This window comes from Ylistrum balloti, unplaced genomic scaffold, assembly GCF_031769215.1.
Source record: "Ylistrum balloti isolate Yb309-2 unplaced genomic scaffold, AGI_CSIRO_Ybal_v1 Utg369586, whole genome shotgun sequence".
NCBI lineage: Eukaryota > Metazoa > Mollusca > Bivalvia > Pectinida > Pectinidae > Ylistrum > Ylistrum balloti.
This window is the reverse complement of record NW_026781874.1, coordinates 220,783-241,297: the sequence shown is the minus strand read 5'-3', so window position 1 is coordinate 241,297 and position 20,515 is coordinate 220,783. Positions and strand designations below refer to the sequence as shown.

General features: G+C 38.3%; 1 protein-coding gene across 3 annotated transcripts in view; it reads left to right on the top strand.

The window, feature by feature from the left end:
• The window catches only part of LOC132543891 (polyunsaturated fatty acid 5-lipoxygenase-like), a 52,372-nt gene that overhangs the window by 21,686 nt on the left and 10,171 nt on the right, over positions 1-20,515 (top strand). Inside the window, exons 1-4 of one of the 3 annotated variants that reach the window (XM_060207441.1) lie at positions 3,003-3,507; positions 9,811-9,855; positions 13,820-13,948; positions 17,067-17,164. In XM_060207441.1, coding sequence (XP_060063424.1) covers positions 3,040-3,507; positions 9,811-9,855; positions 13,820-13,948; positions 17,067-17,164 — 740 coding nt within the window. In that variant the 5' untranslated portion in view covers positions 3,003-3,039. Of the gene's footprint in view, positions 1-3,002; positions 3,508-4,449; positions 4,971-9,810; positions 9,856-13,819; positions 13,949-17,066; positions 17,165-20,515 lie in introns of those variants that run through there. The other 2 variants (XM_060207449.1, XM_060207432.1) reach the window with 2 other exon arrangements.

Below are 20,515 nucleotides of genomic sequence, written 5' to 3'. Positions count from 1 at the left end.
GCAACTGACAGCTGCGGTTATGTAACGGGATTCGAACTCCGAACTTTTGCAGACATTTACAGAGTTGGAGCACTCGGACGTATCAGTTATTTATAGGTATTCAGTATTTGATAGGTACACCATTTTACCGTTCCCGACACGTGTCAACCAGTACGGAAAAAAAAAACATACTCGATATTATTTTTTATAGTCTCTCCCCTGGCTTTTCGATCGCAGTGGCGCTACAATACAGAACCCGGCACCAACAGGTGACCTTTCACGTGCTGAGAATAACATGTTTGTAACCACTCCATGTGCGAAGTATGACGCGCTTATAATAATATGTGTATAGACAAGCAGGTGCATATGTAACCAGAGTGTAATTATGCACGTACATAGACGAGGAGAGATACCGAGACATTGCTATCACACTATCTCTCATAGACGTTGTATGTCTCGAGCAATTAAGTCATCTCCGGTTTCTTTACAATTGGTAACAGCAGTTCAGTACACTCTACGGACTTTTTGACTGGTAATAATTCACCCGTTCTCTCTACGAAGAAACCTTCCATATGGTTGATCACAATTGGGCAATTGGGTAATTTTAAGAACCTTGCAATTGACAACAAATGTTTCGTTCTCTCTACGAAGCAGTTCATGACAGATTTCAACTGTTACATCTCTCTGTAAAGGAATAAGTAAATGGTTGATATTGTTCCGCTAAGTTTGCTGTTTTGTCCCTGTGAAGGACTTACCATTTCAAACAACTGTCGTTCTCTCTGTGAAGGACCTACCATTACAAACAACTGTCGTTCTCTCTGTGAAGGACCTACCATTACAAACAACTGTCGTTCTCTCTGTGAAGGACATACCATTAAAAACAGCTGTCGTTCTCTCTGTGAAGGACCTACCATTACAAACAACTGTCGTTCTCTCTGTGAAGGACCCTGCCACTACCCACAACTGTCGTTCCCTGTGTGAAGGACCTACCATTTCAAACAACTGTCGTTCTCTCTGTGAAGGACCTACCATTACAAACAGCTGTCGTTCTCTCTGTGAAGAACCTACCACTACCCACAACTGTCGTTCTCTGTGTGAAGGACCTACCATTACAAACAACTGTCGTTCTTTCTGTGAAGGACCTACCATTTCAAACAACTGTCGTTCTCTGTGTGAAGGACATACCATTACAAACAACTGTCGTTCTTTCTGTGAAGGACCTACCTTTACAAACAGCTGTCGTTCTCTCTTTGAAGGACCCTGCCATTACAAACAGCTCTCGTCCTCTCTGTGAAGGACCCTGCAATTACGAACAGCTGTCGTTCTCTCTGTGAAGGACCCTACCATTACAAACAGCTCTCGTCCTCTCTGTGAAGGACCCTGCCATTACAAACAACTGTCGTTCTCTCTGTGAAGGACCCTGCCATTACAAACAACTGTCGTTCTCTCTGTGAAGGACCCTGCAATTACAAACAACCGCCGTTCTCTCTGTGAAGGACCTACCATTTCAAACAACTGCCGTTCTCTCTGTGAAGGACCCTACTATTTCAAACAACTGTCGTTCTCTCTGTGAAGAACCTACCACTACAAACAACCACCGTTCTCTCTGTGAAGGACATACCATAATAGCCGTTTCGCTATCTCTATAAAGAACTTTGCGACTCTTTCTAGGACGGCACCATAACATATAACAAATTTCTTGCTCTCTTTAATGCTGTCGGTAAGAACTGATAAATCTCTTATTTTATTATCTGTTCCATTCGTGGCGGAAATGACATTTGTGTTATCAAATTAATTTCCTTGAGAAAAACTCTGTGGAAAGGAGCCTATAATCGTGAGATCCTGTTTTAAAAGGATATTTCAAAATGGGTCTGATACGTTCTCGGACGGGATCTTGTGTTGTAATTTATCTAGAGAGCAGCCGACTACCTGTGGAACAAATTTCATACATTTTGGCTGTAGATAAATGATGTTGTACTAAAATTCGGGTCAAATGTTTCATTCTCGTTTTCTGTGGCTGGCCTTGAAACCAGGAAATATTAACGGCTGTGCGCTTCAGAACGGAATGAAGCCACAAATTCGATATAATTGCTTTCATGTTTCATAAGCAGATGTATTCACTATAAACGTATCATTAAATCGCTCTACAGGGTGAGGTACCTGGCATGGTTTCCACAGGAACTCTAAGTCGCGGGTTAAATTATTATCCCACCAGCACGCGAATCATAATCAAATTCCTATTTTTACGCATCATATACAGGGAACAGGTGCCATGTTCAATCTGATGATTGACGCCAATTTCGGTTTTGGTTTGGTCAAGTATATCAGATGAGTGTTTTAACCATCCATACCATATGTTACAGATCGTTTGTGCTGTGCAGACAGATCGATTGAACTATATTTGTCTCGATGTTTATAAATAGGAGTACGTCATTATCTCCTGATCTTTGAGGACTTCCAAACAAACCTGGAAAAACCGTGATATCGCTGTAATTCTGTTATGTGTGACTAACATTGTGCCACGAAGCAGCATAGTTTGGTTTAAAGAGGGCCACGTCACTCCCTCCCTTCACTGGTGACTTTCATATAGCATTTGAACACTGATGATGTAATACATTGTTGTGGTTTAGAAGCACACAGTCGCTGTATTTATTTCTCATTGAATCATTTACCGTATTCTTCCGGTATATTCTAAACAGAATAAATTTGGATGAACATTAGGTACTTTGGTGCCGGGTCCAACTTATTGTGTTGTCCGAAGCCTACCAGTTTACGATCGACGAGGTCATTAAGGTCAAAGTGTAATTGGCAGTACACATTCTCTAGTTAAAGTACTCGACCTCATCTGTGTGGAGTGCTACTTATTGTTCCCGAACACACTTAAAGCCGTACATGGAATAGCAATACTGTGCTATACGTGCAAGAAATTTCAGGGAGCCTTTCTTCGTTTGCTCGTGTAATAAGTAAATTTGGAGCCTGGCGAGTGATACGTGATAATTTCCTATAAAACAGCCTTATGGTATTGTAGATTTCACCAATAGATTCACGTGTTTTAGCAATATGTCAAGCAAAAGTGATTATAAAGTTTATGTACAAACTGGGGACAAGAAATTTGCGGGAACAGATGCCAACATTGCTGTCGTTTTCCATTGCAATGACGGCAACAGTACGGATGAAATGTGGCTTGACAATATTTTCATTGACGACTTTGAGCGCGGACGTCGGGACGAGTTTCCGGTGTCTGGACGCCAACTCGAATCCGTTGACATTATAGAGCTTTGGAGAGATGAGAAGGGCATTTTGGACGACTGGTTTCTTGACGTCATCGAAGTCAAATGTGAGTCTTCGCAATCTACATTTGTGTTTCCATTCTTCCGCTGGATAAAGCCTCATTATCGGTACAGGATTCGACATCTGGATACTTCTCTTCCACATGAGGATGACTTCAAGGATCAGAGGACCATGGAACTCGAGGACAAGTGTTCTGTGTACCAGTTACGTGTTAAGATTCCCGGCATGCCGATACAGGTATAGTATCCGTGATGTATTAAATCATTATACAATTTAGTTTTTGGTTGGGCCAGTTATTGCAATTCTCCTGTAAGCAACCCCAAATATAGAAAATGTCAATGACTGTTTTACATCCGGTGTTATATATCAACTTTCCATAAGTATAGAAACTAGCGTTATGTAGCCAGTTACAAAGACTATGATTGCATACAAATTCGATTTATTCTGTATCAGTTACAACACCGGTAAAATTGTATAACGTAAATACGGTAATACAAGATTACAACGGTGCACGCGCCATATCAATTGAACACGATTCACTCCCCTTATTTTTCATCGTACTAGTACAGGGGTCAAATACAATATTCAATTGTATGTAATCACGAAAACTTGTGGTGTATTAAAACGGACCCTTTGTAGTCTGTTTTCGTGAGAGAAACTACTTATGAATCGAGTGAGAGTATATTGTGATTGTTGTACCCGACACAAAACTTTACATTACAGAATTTAGTAATGTGTAATAGATTTTATTATATCACAAACCTTTTTTCACGAGCACAAACTCGAGCACGAGCACTGTTATATTGACATAATAAACGTCAGTTCTTCAAAGCAACTATGAACGATGAGAATCTATTCGTTGTTTAGTGGTGGGGATGACAAAATAAGTTGATTTCCATGTCCGGTTGCTTCGATTACGGGTCACGTACACACATAAACGTACCATCTAGACACGAATTAAAGCAACAATATATTCCTTAATGAAATAGATTAAGCCATATAGTCACGTGTCATGCTAAGGAAGGAAGAAGCCTTGTACAAGCGGGGTCCTAGAGTTCAATTTCCGGAAACTATATGAAAATGACGGGAAATTAGGCGTCATTAATTTGAATCATCGCTGGTAAGGACTATCAAAACGACAATATCAACACTTTAAGAACAAACAAATTTTAAAAGAAAGTGCGAAAGTTATTCCAGTTTTTGGCACCAAGTGATAGTTTGCTATTCTAATTATGCCAACTACGGTGAAATATAGAGTGGTTGTGAAAACCGGGGACCGACGACGAGCGGGCACGGATGCGAACGTTAACATCATACTGCACTGTGATGATGGACACCGGACAAAGAAACATTGGTTATGGCATGTGTTTAAGGATGACTTTGAGCGCGGACATACGGACAGATTCTCCGTGCAGGACGTATCCCTGTCCAGTTTGGACACTCTGGAAATGTGGAGAGACGATTGTGGTCTAGGTAGCAGTTGGTATGTGGACACAGTGACGATTTGGAGTGACGTCACACAAAGTGATTTTGTATTTCCTTTGTTTCGATGGATCCGACCCAACTACCATTACCGAATCCGTCATCTAGATACGTCACTACCACAGCTCGAACCCTACCGGACTCAGCGAGAAATCGAATTAGAGGAGAAAAGAAACATATACCAGCTTAACACAAAGGTTCTGAGAGGCCCAGTGGCGGTAAATATCCATGTTTAGTTATAACACACATTATCCGTATGATGAGACATCGGAGAAAAATTTACATGCGTTACCATTGTTAAGTGCACCAAGCGCCATACTAACCGTCACGATAGGAATCATCGTCCAAATTTCAGGTTGTCATAATGTGTATCGTGGTAGTCAATGATTCTTATCTATCTGTTTCAATATCAAATAAAAATCCACGTTTTATGTTATTTATCAACACTTTATCATCTTTATTGGTGAAAAAATAATGATCAAATATTCGATTTTAGAAAACGTACTGATATTGGGTTTGTTTATCGTTGAGTATTCTAGATAAAGCGGACATTTGCATTTTGTCGAATGATATTCATTTGTTTGCAATGGTGTTCAATATATTGAGAAAATGAAAGTTATAATATATTCGTCATGCACAGATGTAATAGTTATCCCGCGTGCGTCCGAGTACATAAAGAAACGTCATAAGTAAGATGACGAAGGTGTGTGTGTGTGTGTGTGTGTGTGTGTGTGTGTGTGTGTGTTTCAAATTCGAATGTTTATGTGAGTGTTTTAAAATCTAGATGTTTGCGTGTTGTCTAAGTATATCAACAAACCTGCTATCAATTTCCGTTTGAATGAGACCTCACCATGTGATTTAAAGGGAAACAGAGCTAGGGTTAATTCCTGGACCAGTCATTCACTGACCCGTAAAGTTCAGTACCTAGGGCATATTGCGCACAACTATTAAGAGCTCCTACGTGAGCCCTATTTCACACTGAAAAATAGAAAACTTCAATGTTAACCGGTACGACAACTAAACTGTGACGGGAAGTTGGTCCCGGTAGGCCTCCTCCTGTTCCATGTCTATGAATTAACAAACACCAGCCTAACAAGGAACTGGTAGACTAAAGTTAGGTTTTAGCATGCATATCTTATAAATCATGACAGTAGGCTTGTATAGAATAAGTATCATAAATTTGATTTGATTTGTATTGCACACATTTAGAACAAATTTGTTACTGTAGATAAATCAAGAACATCATGGAATTTCAGTTTACAAGAAATATGGCATTAATTTAAAGCTCTAGTTTTAAAATCGTAAAATTGGTTACACGTGTGTTATGCTGCAATCAAATGCATGTCCTTGAAATTTTTGTCATGTTTCTCACCAATTGAGTGGTAATTTAAAGGACGTTATTTGTCGCCCAGATGTTGACAGTCCATTATCTGGGGACCGTTAAAAAGTTCCATCAGCATTAAATAGATGTTATTTCAATGTATCATTGTGTCTTATGCTTTGTGTGAATCATAATGATCTCAATGATTAACATAAAGCTATAATGTATGATATCTGAAGCGACGTGCGAAGCGTTGACGTAACGTAGTTCAACATGGCGCCTAAGTGACGTCATATGATTGTCTCGTGACTTAGAATGTATCTGTACTCATTAGTTAATGGCAGGCCATAATTACAAAATGTACATTTAAAACTGTTACTACATTTTTACCTTTCAATCCCCAAAATTTCGTCGATAATGTCATCTCCGGATCAAGACTCTCTGTTCCAGATGCCGTATCCAGAAATTTCCAGAAAGATATCATAATCGTCGTAACCAGTATCGGACCGGTTTTTGTACCGTTCAAGGTTCAACTTCATAAAACAAATTAAATAACGGTTATAATAAGATTTTTGAAAGATTGTTTTCTCAATTTATGAAGCAATTACATTTATTTCTTATAACGCCCACAGATCCTTGCTCTGTAAGCACAAATGTTATTACTGCAGACTTGAAGGAAATAGAGAAGAAAACTCAGGATATGAAAGCTAGACATAATGTTCAATACAACCCGTGATAATAGAATTGAACATCCTCTGGGGAAGGGAGATTGGACGGCACTCATATCTATCACCGTCGTGACTGCAGACCCACAATACATGCTCTCCGGTCCTTGACACGACAAGGTCTTGGTGTCGATTTAAAACGGGTGTATTGGAGTATTTTACACACTAGGATAAATATAGTCTCAGATACCAGCAAGTCGGTCATGTGATGTTTATATCGATCGACTTTGAAGGGTTCGGGTAAACCGGATTTCCCTTATATTCAGTGTTCAGGAACACGTGCCTACATTACCTGTACACACGTGGAGTTATATGACACACGTCTGCTCGAGTTGACAGCCATACTATATCTACTGTTGTCCCTAATTTATGAACAGTCGAATGGGACTTCTTCTATGTGTTAGCCAACAGGTGGGTGTACACGCAGTGATTACAGGTGTGTCAATGGATAAGTGGTTTTCAGCAGGACAGTAATGGGGAACTGTATTGGAACGCAAGAGGTGACGGACTTTTATGTGTATGTCCGAACAGGAGACCGGAAGGGAGCGGGCACAGACGCTAACGTGACGATAATTCTGTATGATCAAAATGGCGGGAAGTCCAAAGAGTACCCTCTTGACAACTGGTTCCGGAATGACTTCGAAAGTGGCAGCACGGATACATTCTCTGTCAAAAATCTTCGACATTTTGAGTCGGTGTCAAAGGTGGAGTTTTGGCGGGACAGTAGTGGTCTAGGGGATGCTTGGTACGTAGAAAGGATCATGGTGGAAAGTAAGTCAACAAAACGGATGTTCGTATTTCCGGTGTATCGCTGGATAAAACCCGGGTACCATTACGTCATCAGTCATCTAGACACGTCATTGCCCCAGTTTGACGACAATAAGGACCAGAGGACTATGGAACTCGCAGACAAAAAGGAACTCTACGCTATTGGGGTCAAGGTCAAAGGCCTCACCGCACAGGTAGCCATGGTAACAGATCCATCAAGGACTAACACGTCCATGTCGCCATTTGGTGGTTTCTGTATTATTTTTTTATCATTATTATTATCTTTTTCCCACTGGTAAAAGTAGTCGACTTGCATTTTACAAAGTCGCAAATTCTTTCAATAAATCTTTAACACATTTATATGAAATGGGATACGTTGTAATTGTTGTGTAAGATAAAATTGATATGTTTTATATCCTGTGTCCTAGTTTCGAACGACTTCTTAACAAAAGCTGCCATTTTCACGGAAAAGTTGTGTGCCATCTAAAGGTTAAATAAGTGTACTACATCTTTGTAAGTGCAGTGAGCTAGAAACGCGTATAATGGACGGGAATTCTCAATTAAATGCATTTGTTATTTTCAATTCAACCATCTATTTCAGATGAATGATGAAAGGTTTTATGAGGATTAAAGGAAATAAGTTGATTAACTTAGAACAGTATACGATATGTTACATATACTTAAATGTACTGTAGATAATCCTAGATAAGCGGACTCAGGTTATAGCTAACCTGCGGACTCCTAATCCCCCTTACAGTACACACCACACATGTTTGTTAGATGATGTAACGAGTGAGCGGTAATTAACGTTGATGTGACTATTTGATTAAAACCACCTATATTTACAAGACTGACTCCAAGTTTCACCAGACTGTCTTTGTCAGCGCTCCTGACAGGAATTCCCCCATGTTATGTCTCTCGACAATCCTTTCGTTATAATCACGATAATTATTTTTTCTGTTACATTGTCGATATCGACATTTTTCCTCCTTAACGAAACATTTCAATCAGTCTCGCTATAGACATCATGATTTGATAAGTACAAACGAAGCAGAACCCTACAGACAAGATATCAAAGTGTGTAAATATCTTGAATCGAATTGTCGTCACACAACTTGACTTGTGACACCACCGTGTTCTACGTTCCGATTAGGGTCGACGCTCAAAATTGTTGTCGTCTATTATTTGTACAGGTGTCGTGGAAAATCGCTGTCGTCTGCATTTGATACATATGATACGGGAATTCCCTGTCGTCTGCTATTGACACATGTATCATATAAATCCCTTGTTGTCTGCTATTGACAAAACTGTTTTATAACAACAGACCACAGATGACTTTTTTACTGTGTATATCCTAAAAGGGTTTGAAAATAATTTGCGATACAATAAAAATATCTTTCAATATATATTTTAAAAATTAAGCATCGTTTGACGTATCAAAAATTGTAGGGGTCTGATTTTAACAGCTTACCTGATCAATATACTTAACCACAAAAATCTGAGATGTATTAAATCAATTCAACTTTTGATTGACAAATATTAATTTTCTGAAAACTCAGCGTTGTATTCGTCTCTGGCAATTAGACAAAAGCTTAAGGACTCTCTACCACTTACCATACATTCCAAATCTGAACAGACCGCTTATATATGACACTTTTCTGATAATAGAAAAAAAAAAAAAAAAACGGAATGTGGGGTTGGTAATGTTGGTCAGGTCTCTATGGTTGATCAGATCAGAACAATACTGATCTATGTTACAGTACGTAATATACTCTTTTACACAATCTTGCTCCGAGTGGAAATATTATTGATAATATTTTTGAAATATTACCTATCGGGAATTTTAGTTATTTATATCGTTAGCAATGTAAAAGTATATATTTATGATGCACGTAGCAAACTCAAGTACTCTGAAAATTTTGCTTTTTCAAACTAATACAGGTAGTTTTTTCTCTCTGCAGGCCATACTCTGAAATCAAGAAAGAGAGATATTTTACCCTATCAGCATCATTAGCTACTTGTTCTACGTGTTGTGTATTGAATAATGAAAGTAAATTTAGAAGAATAAACAGTTGCTTTGCATCATTTATCATATTTGTTACATATATCTGCTGGTAGTTAAATATCAGGCTGTGCCAGATATCCTAGGTAGAGGTAGTGAACCTGCTGTCTCCGCTGGTAATTAAGGTGTTTATATACTGTTGGCCTCAACTGATTGATAACAAAGTTTTTTTTATGTTTCAGGTTAAACAAATTCCAGACGATGAGCAGTTTTCTTTTGATTACAAAGTAAGTTACTATGTATATATACTGTAGTGTATGTCGACGTAATAGACAATTATGTTCTGACAGACTCCTTTCCTTGTAGAAAATTTCCGTACCTAGTTCAGTTCTTGCACTGTCAACACACTCCAGACTTTGAAATTCTGTTTTATCCACTGTTTATTGAATACCTGGTTATTTCAACAAAGTCATATATATATCAACTAATCTGAATTAATAATATTACTCCTTATTATTCCGGTTTTTGAAAGGAAGGGGTGTAAAAAATTAACATAAGGGGACGACAAACCCCTGACAACATGGCCCCGATAGGGAAGGAAACAATAGGGTTCAGATAGGGGGATGGGGCAACATGGCCTGATGGGGGAAGTGACAACATGGCCTGATAGGGTAGGGGACAACATTGCCCTGATAGGGGAGGGGAAAACGTAGCCTGATAGGGGAAGGGAAAACGTGGCCTGATAGGGGAAGGGACAACATGGCCATGGTAGGGGAGGGGACAACATTGCCCTGATAGGGTAGGGGAAAACGTGGCCTGATAGGGGAGGGGACATCATGGCCCTGATAGGGAAGGGGACAACATTGCCCTGATAGGGGAGGGGAAAACGTAGCCTGATAGGGGAAGGGAAAACGTGGCCTGATAGGGGAAGGAACAACAAAGCCCTGATAGGGAGTGGACATCAAAGTATTGATTTTACAGACTGGGGAAGGGGTGGGGGCGGGGGGGGGGGCAACAAAATACAGATAGTACTGACATGGGGAGGGTGACAATAATGTCCACAGAGGAGGGAACGAATTAGGAAGAAATTTTAGCTACTCTGAGATAGAAAGGATTCACGAGGCTGAATTTTTAAAGATATTTTCCTTCATTATACGTATGAATATTTAAAAAAATCTTTTAACAAGTTCTGATTCAGATTCTGATTTAGACGGAAGTGTATAAAACGAAAAAAAAAAGATGAAATTGTTTTGATGTTTAAGATGTAATTATGTGGGCAGTGATTATCTCAATATACAGTGTTCCATATGAATGGTTTTCCATTAAGTAGACTACACATTACACAAAACAATATATCATACGGCTGGTTTATAAAATTGGTGAATTACACACCCTAACACACATATAACCTGCACATGCGTGAAATTTTCAAAAGTTTGTTGAAAGAAATATGTGAGTGATTGCGAAGGTTTGGAAGCTGAACAGACAGGTTTATGTTATCTGCATGTGATCTGAGTTGAATCTATTTCCGAGTGTCTTGCGCTCAATCTGATATCTACATCACTACTCCTTATAACCCCCCCCCCTTCACCAAAGCTTCAGGAAATTGTATCATCAAGCTATATGCTATTCCCCTGCCTATTTCTCTGGCCGTCAGAGCTGGTGGTCGGATGAAGAATTACTCACATGTAGGAAATGTGTATTTTGTCGAGTTATGACAGTGATTATAACTGAGAAAAACATGACCCAGTTACAGATAAATCTTATACGAAGGGATATTAAAACTTACCAACCTGTAGATAATCAGAGAGGTTCGTATGCAGCTGATAGGTCAACTATGCGGTTCATTGGTTCGGACACGTAGGGAGGAGAGGGTTTATGATATTTCAATCATTCTGATATTTATAAATTATCACTACAATTCTACTAACTCTATTTACAGAAGTGAAAGCAGTTACTCCAAACAGCCTTTAATTAATCTGAAGATTAGGGTACAAGCAGGTTAACAAGGATACTTACAAGCAACTTTATCAACTTGTTCAAAACACCCCCTTTGTGTTGCAAATATATGTTTATCCCAAATGTAAACATATCAATTAAGAGTAATTAAGACTTTATTGCTAATATAGCGGGTGATAATATAGCAGGGTTGTACTGAGATGTAGCAGGGCTGAACTGAGTGGGTGATGATGTAGCAGGGCTGTACTGAGTGGGTGATGCTGTAGCAGGGTTGTACTGAGTGGGTGATGATGTAGCAGGGTTGTACTGAGTGGATGATAATGTAGCAGGGTTGTACTGAGTGGGTGATAATGTAGCAGGGTTGTACTGAGTGGGTGATGCTGTAGCAGGGTTGTACTGAGTGGGTGATAATGTAGCAGGGTTGTACTGAGATGAAGCAGGGTTGTACTGAGTGGGTGATTATGTAGCAGGGTTGTACAGAGTGGGTGATTATGTAGCAGGGTTGTACTGAGTGGGTGATAATGTAGCAGGGTTGTACTGAGTAGGTGATGCTGTAGCAGGGTTGTACTGAGTGGGTGATAATGTAGCAGGGTTGTACTGAGATGAAGCAGGGTTGTACTGATTATGGGTGATTATGTAGCAGGGTTGTACTGAGTTGGTGATGATGTAGCAGGGTTGTACTGAGATGAAGCAGGGATATAAAAAGTCTGACATAAAGTAGCAGGGTTGTACAGAGTGGGTGATAATGTAGCAGGGTTGTACTGAGTAGGTGATGCTGTAGCAGGGTTGTACTGAGTGGGTGATAATGTAGCAGGGTTGTACTGAGATGAAGCAGGGTTGTACTGAGTGGGTGATTATGTAGCAGGGTTGTACAGAGTGGGTGATAATGTAGCAGGGTTGTACTGAGTAGGTGATGCTGTAGCAGGGTTGTACTGAGTGGGTGATAATGTAGCAGGGTTGTACTGAGATGAAGCAGGGTTGTACTGAGTGGGTGATTATGTAGCAGGGTTGTACAGAGTGGGTGATAATGTAGCAGGGTTGTACTGAGTAGGTGATGCTGTAGCAGGGTTGTACTGAGTGGGTGATAATGTAGCAGGGTTGTACTGAGATGAAGCAGGGTTGTACTGAGTGGGTGATTATGTAGCAGGGTTGTACAGAGTGGGTGATTATGTAGCAGGGTTGTACTGAGTAGGTGATGATGTAGCAGGGCTGTACTGAGTGGGTGATTATGTAGCAGGGTTGTACTGGGTAGGTGATGATGTAGCAGGGTTGTACTGAGTGGATGATAATGTAGCAGGGTTGTACTGAGATGAAGCAGGGTTGTACTGAGTGGGTGATGATGTAGCAGGGCTGTACTGAGTGGGTGATGATGTAGCAGGGTTGTACTGAGTGTGTGATGATGTAGCAGGGTTGTACTGAGTGGGTGATGATGTAGCAGGGTTGTACTGAGTGGGTGATATATGTAGCAGGGTTGTACTGAGTGGGTGATGATGTATCAGGGTTGTACTGAGTGGGTGATGATGTAGCAGGGTTGTACTGAGTGGGTGATAATGTAGCAGGGTTGTACTGAGTGGGTGATGATGTATCAGGGTTGTACTGAGTGGGTGATGATGTAGCAGGGTTGTACTGAGTGGGTGATGATGTAGCAGGGTTGTACTGAGTGGGTGATAATGTATCAGGGTTGTACTGAGTGGGTGATGATGTATCCGGGTTGTACTGAGTGGGTGATGATGTATCCGGGTTGTACTGAGTGTGTGATGATGTAGCAAGGCTGTACTGGGTTGGTGATACAGAGATTTAGGGCTTATCTATTAACATGTTGATTACGTAAAATGGTACCTGATCATTTCTTTCCTAAAAAACTTTCCTGTAACGTCTCCCTTGAACGACCACCTTTGGCCTTTATCGGGCGTTCGTACTTATGAAGAATTCTCTGGGTTTTATCCGCTGGCCAGGACAAACCTGAGTCTTTAAAATGCTAATTATGTAACATGTGACCGGCTAGGATGTGCCTTCGGTCGTATACTTCAGAGTAGCAGCAACATAAGTTAACTTCATTACGCACTATCACAAGACAGCTTATCACAGCCTGCCAAAACACACTCATTCGACTGTCGTAAAGAGCGCGGTTATCCTTAAATGACCATAGAAACTAGTAGGACGTGAAACAATATAAAACCGAACAAAACGAGAGGTCAAAGATTACAAACCATTTTAAAACTCATTTATGAAAATATTAATTCAATTCTGACGCATTACCACCTGTATAACTTTAGTATCTTTCTTTCACAGTGGAACATTGCAACGAGGAAAATCAAGATGATTGCTCAGAGCAAAATCATTAATTTAGTGAGTGGCACCTGGGAGAGTCTGTCTCATCTGAAGAATGTTTACACCTCAGAGATCCTTAAGGAACCAGCAGTAAGTGAACTTTAACCAACCCTAAGAACGATTCCTGTATATTATAAGTGGCAAATCGTGGATTTTTAAAGAAAAGTTATGGGATTTTTTCCCGCCCACTTAATAAAAACAATGCTTAACAAACAAGAAAAATACAAACTGAAAAAAGGAGGCCCGACTCCAGTTACTCAAAGTTTGGTTATAGTTAACAATTGGCTTTTGAAAAAAATGAATATGGACCGACATTTCACATCTGTAGGTTTGTTAATACAGGTCAGATACATATATATATTTTTTGAGTGTCTATTTTGTTTTAAATGCCAATGCATTTCCCAGTTACAACAGATATTGTATTGTTAACATACATTTGAGCAAAAGAGGTCCGATCCCTACCTTGAATCGCCTCTAATTATAACCATTTGACGCTTAATTTTGAGTTTTGAGTCTTAAAGCTCATTCATATTACAACGCAATCTATAGCACAAAGATATCAGAAGAAACACAGTATCTAATTATATACCAAACCATGGAATATATAGATAGTAACATCCATAATAAATGTATACTGACGAACCCGGCTAATTATTAGCACAGACAGTTGATAACAATTCAAATGATAAATAAAAAAAATCGTTTAAATGTTAATGGTAATAGTTGTCACTTCTTTTTACCGAATTAATCCATAAAAAAAAACAATTGTCTGGATAAAAAAACCTTCATATTTAGAAAGGCCTTGATCTACATTGACTACTGTAAGAATCTAAGAGTATATATATATATATATATTTGTGTGTGGTATATAACTGAAGAGTGATTAGTTCTGTTTTTCTTGACAATTATTTTCTGTTTTTCTTTTTGGTGGAAAATTGATATTGTCTGCCATAAACTGTAAGAGATCCTGTAGTTTCACACACGCCGCTCTATCTTATCGTTTACGTTCAGTGTAGCCTCTATCAAAGACATTAAAAATTCTGACCAACAATTCAGCATAAGGCGAGATCGCGTTGCTACATAATTTATACATCTTTTTTTACCAAGCTTCATTTAATCTTTTACCTGTTTGTATTGGTAGCCATAAACTTTGTCTGTGTAAATAAATAAACACTGTAACATTTGGGTATTATGACTACTTACATGTTCATTGTACAGGTCTGAATATTTTAGGACGATACATGTTCATTGTACAGGTCTGAATATTTTAGGACGATACATGTTCATTGTACAGGTCTGGATAATTTAGGACGATAAATGTTCATTGTACAGGTCTGAATATTTTAGGGTGATAGACGGTCATTGTACAGGTCTGAATATTTTAGGACGATACATGTTCATTGTACAGGTCTGAATATTTTATGATGATGCATGTTCATTGTACAGGCCTGAATATCGTAAGGGGATAATACTACCATGACTTGCAGGTTTATGTGAATATAGGAAAAAAATATCATTGGAAATTAGTAATCTATCAAACGACAGAAAGAATTTTGTTTGTTATGCAAAGTCTGAAATCTAAATCATGCAGTGAAGCTTTAACTGTGACTTACCAGGACACATACTTGTAGTGTTTAGTGAACAACGCACATAAAGCTGAATATTTCATTTATTTGTGGGTTAGGTCATCTCTCACTTAATATTACCAGATCTTTTAAAACATTCTTGTCTTTATCTATAAAAGTACAAAAACATTGACCTACATATACGACTATGTGCAGATGAATCTGACTACTATTACATTTTTTGTGTAGATATGAAATGAAAAAATAGCAGATGTAAGATTTACACTAAAAATGTTTTATGAATTTGAATGAATATTAAACGTACAGAGAAATGTTGTTACTTGTTCACCGCAGTGAACACAAACTAATGCATGGTTTTACTCTAACTGTAGCACTGGAACTATCACCTCAAAGGCAAGGTAGACAATGCTATAAAATTTATCTTTACCTTGGTTCATGTATACCATCATAAAGCTGGGGAATTTTGTAAATACTGTTTTTTTCCTTCACTGTAATCTTTTAAATACCGCCACAATGTTGGAATTAATGGGGCTTTATTTTCGGTGAAACTTTGTATCTGCCACCACATCCAGTTAAATTTATGTACTTTTCTTAACTAAAAAATTGTTAATTATAACACCATACAGATAAATGGAGGAAGTTTTAAATCTGATGGAGTAAATACCACCAACAGCTAATTATAGAATTTTTCGGGAGACTTGCTATAAGTATGTAAATACAACCACACAGGATGTGAATAGTAGGGTTTTCTTTGCTGAAAACACTGGGTGGGAATGATAGGATTTTCTTTGTTGTATGTTTGTAAATAGAGCTGAGTAGGCGTAAGGTAGGTAATGTAGGATGCTGTAAGTCTGTAAATACCACCACACAGGGTGGATGTGATAGGAGGTTGTTGCTGTAAGCTTGTTAATATCACCATACAGGGTGCGTGTGGTAGGATTTTTTTTCTGTAAGATCGTTAATGATAATTTACCTGCCGTGACAGAATTGTAGACAGCATACCATGTGTTCACTGGGCTGTGATATATACTTTTCTCTTGGTTGTATTAGTAATACATAAAGAATGACATTGATGTAATTCTTTTGTTAAATACACACATCATCATCATCACTACACATTTTATGACATCAAACATTTGAATAAATTCGATAAAAGTTTTAGTATAATTCCTGCATTATTAGTCATAACATAAAAGCAGATTGTTGAAAGTACTTCATGCTTGAGGTATAAGCCACATGTCACCCCATTCAATAGTGTGGATTCTTGTGTGGTCGTATATTGGCGTCATCTTCTCCGTCTGTCCGTCCGTACGTACTTTTCTTGTGAACGCAACTCCTCCTTAAACTAATCATCAGATTTTCACGAAACTTGCGTAATGTTACTACTACATTGGGTAGATGTGCATGAAGGGGCGATTTTTCGGTTCTTTGATTTTTGTAAGATTTTTGCCCATTTATGATCTCTTCCAGCTAAGCTAACTGGTCTCACAGACCGAGCTTATGTATACAGACATGTTAGAAGCGATAATTAAAAGGACCAGTCTTGATCTTTATATTTTGTGACGGCGTATATTGTGTCCATGGCACTCTTGTTAAATTTGTTACATTATTTTTCTTTGTAGAGTACCACCAGGTGGAGCAATGACATCTTTTTTGGACTCCAGAGAACCGCCAACATGAACCATTCCGTTATCAATCTGTGCACCAAAATTCCGGAAAAGTAAGTTATCTTAACTTAGCAGATAACAATTTACATACTTTTAGTTTTCAGTTTACTGATACAGATGTTTTTTATGATGAGACATGAATTAATTGAAGTTTTTTTGGGGATACAGTTGTATAACATTACAGCTCACTATAACATTATATAACAATATGACAAATAGATAGGTTCAGAAGGTCCGTTCACGATTATACAAAAATCAGTCATGTAAAGCGGTTCAGAAGGTCCGCTTTCAGTTTTACAAAAGATATTCATGTCCAAGGGTTCAGAGGGCCCACTCTCAAATACACAAACGACAGGCGTGTCAATGAATTCAGAAGACCTACTCTCAAACGATTCATAAACCCTACTGTCCGTCTATTAAGATGGTCAATCTCTCAAGCGATTGAGAAGGTCATACTCTTAAGCATTTCAGAAGGTCATTCTCTTAAGCGTTTCGGAAGGTCATACCCTGGTGATTCAAAAGATCATACTCTCAATGGATTCAGGAGGTCATACTCCCAAGCATTTCAGCAGTTTGCATTCAATCGATTTAAAAGACCCACTGTTAGTCTATTCAGTTGACCCACTGTCAAGCGATTGAGAAGGTCTAGCCTCAAAGATTTAGAAGACCTACTGTCGAGAGACTCAGAAGATTACCTTCAGTTAATGCAGAAGACCTGCTGGCAAAGGATTCAGAAGACCCACTGTCAGGTGATTGAGAATGCCTTCTCACAAATGATTTAGAGAGTGAGAAAGTGCACTCTCAATCGATTCACAGATGCTTGTCAAGGGAGTTAGAAATTTAATTTCTAATTTTACAATATGAAAATGCAAATCACAAAAAGTGTGACATTTAAGACGAAATACGGCTCCATGCTATTGTATCTGTAATGTGATGCTAAAGAAGCATATGTGCAATACGTATACACGTATGATTGTATCCAGATACCGTAGAACATCTGGCTGCATGGCTTGTGGATTTTTTTACTGCCTGTTACATGTAAACCTGCCTTAGATAATGTTGTTAATTACAAAGCTATTGCCTTACAAATGGTTCTGCTGACATCCCCTCCCTATCTATCTACACCTAGCCTTACGTGTATAATTTCCTGGGTGTCTGTTTACTTAGAATTGACATGCTTAAGATGTGGGAGATACCGGCAATGTTTTTAGGCACACGGTTGCAACATTGTTATTTCAATTTCAGATTTGCGACATTAACATTGAGTGATGCTAAAGATCAATTTGTGCCATGGCGAATGCGTGTAGTATTTAGTTAGGGTTGGTGTGAAACAGCATTTTTGGAAGATAAGGCAAATCAGAAATAATAACAGTATAGAAATGAGACATTAGTATATTTTATGATGCAACATTTTAGATTTCTGTTACATCCTTACAGGTAGGATATACTATATATACATATCGTATATATGTAATATCAGTCTAAATTTACAACCCTTAAGTATTATTAAGTTGGCTGGAAAAGGTCACATTCTGTTTATTACCCCTTGTTTATTACCACTTTTGTGGTGAAGCTCTATTGCGTGTTCAATCTTACTGCCATCTAAATACTTCCTTGTCAGGACGGGCAGGATGGGAAGGTATTTACATAATGTCAATAAATGGGAAAAAAATTTAAAAGAAAAAAAAACAAATCTGGGTTTGGGAGAAGGTAGGGATTATTTACATCGGAAAAAGTGAGCAAATGTATTGGACGACTTACTTGTTTGATGAATTGTTATCTTTTTTGTTGTTGTCTTGTGCCTTTCATCCCCTCATAAGTTTACACAGCACTTGAGTATTATCTCATCCTTTACCCATTGTGTTATTTGATATCTTTGAGATCAGGTTCCACATTTGTCGTTCAGATGACAATGTTTGAAGTCTTAGTTATTTTCTTTTGTTTTTAAAACCGAATATTTCTTTTTTTGACCCTCCACTAGAATTGATAAGATATCCGCATTTGATCTTTCTGACCCTGAATAAACATTGACATGCCGAGAGAAAAATAGTTGAACAGTCTGGTGGTCAACACTTGAAACAGATTCAATTAGACTGTTTGGAATCAAAGACGCAACAAAATGGACGGGTCCCTTGTATTTGATTGCTGTATTTATTAACAATTAGAGTAAAATAATTTTACTACTACATCAGTGTCATAAGCTATTTCTTCAGCTAATTTCAAAAGACATTCAGATGTACAGCATTGCGCATTGTAGAGACATCTTCCTGTAAAATTTTATATAGATACATTCATTTTCTGTCTACGAGACAGATGGGAAAAGAGATCGAATAGTTAAAGCTGTTATAAAACTGCAAGTGGATATTCCCTAATGAACCGTCGTTTTTATCATTTTTCGTGTTAAAAAAATAAAGAATTTTGAGGAAAAGCATGCAAACGAGCGTTTTGTTATGATATGTCATTAATTACCGTTCATCACTGTAGTTAGATCTAAGGGAACATATTTTGAGGAAGGTAGTGTAGTTCTTATGTAAACTTTCAGATAGAACGAAACATGTTAGACACGTTCTAATGTTTTTGGCATTGAGCTATGTAAGATATGGTTCTGTAAATCGAGAGGTTGTATGTCATAGTTTTAGTGCAGAACACCTAGAACTGTATACAGTATATGTTTATTGCATCTAGCTAAGAATAACAATTTGTGTCAATCTGTGCATTTTACTTTAAATACATTTCGTTGCCAGAGGAGTTGTTAAATTTGAATGGTGCACAAGGAAATGTTCTACTCTTATCAGGCAGACCGACCGACGCTGTATTGGGTTGAATAAGATGGATCATAAGTCCCTCTCAATATGAATAAGGATATATAAAAGTTTAGAGTAAAAAGAAATTAACAGTAATTCGTAAGGTGGTACTGTCAATGCTTGAATGATAAATTTTTTAATTGTTTCATGTAGTGATGAGGTGTGGACAAACTTTTAATTGTGTTTAACATAGCCTTTGCCAGGAAGCGGAAAAGAGAATGGCTCTGAGTGTCGAGGGAAGTGGAAAGAGAGCCCATAAAATTGAAAGTCATCTTATCAGAGAGTACTTTATAGAACCACTATGCTGAACTGTAGTGGGAAAGATACTTATACAAGAACATTGTATGGTATATACATTTTAGGGACAAACCATACAGAGAACACGGGGTACTTTTAAACCAATTCAAATGTAAATAGAATTGGTTCTATGATGTACGCTAAAATGGAATGTAGATCTTGGCACAAGACATTGATGAAAGCTGCACGCCATGAAAAGTCAATGGGAAGTAGCTATAAAATATCTCTCCAGGTTTCTAAAGTAGAAACTAAATCAGGTTAACTACTAGACATAATTCACAAGGTATGCTGAGTGGAGAAATA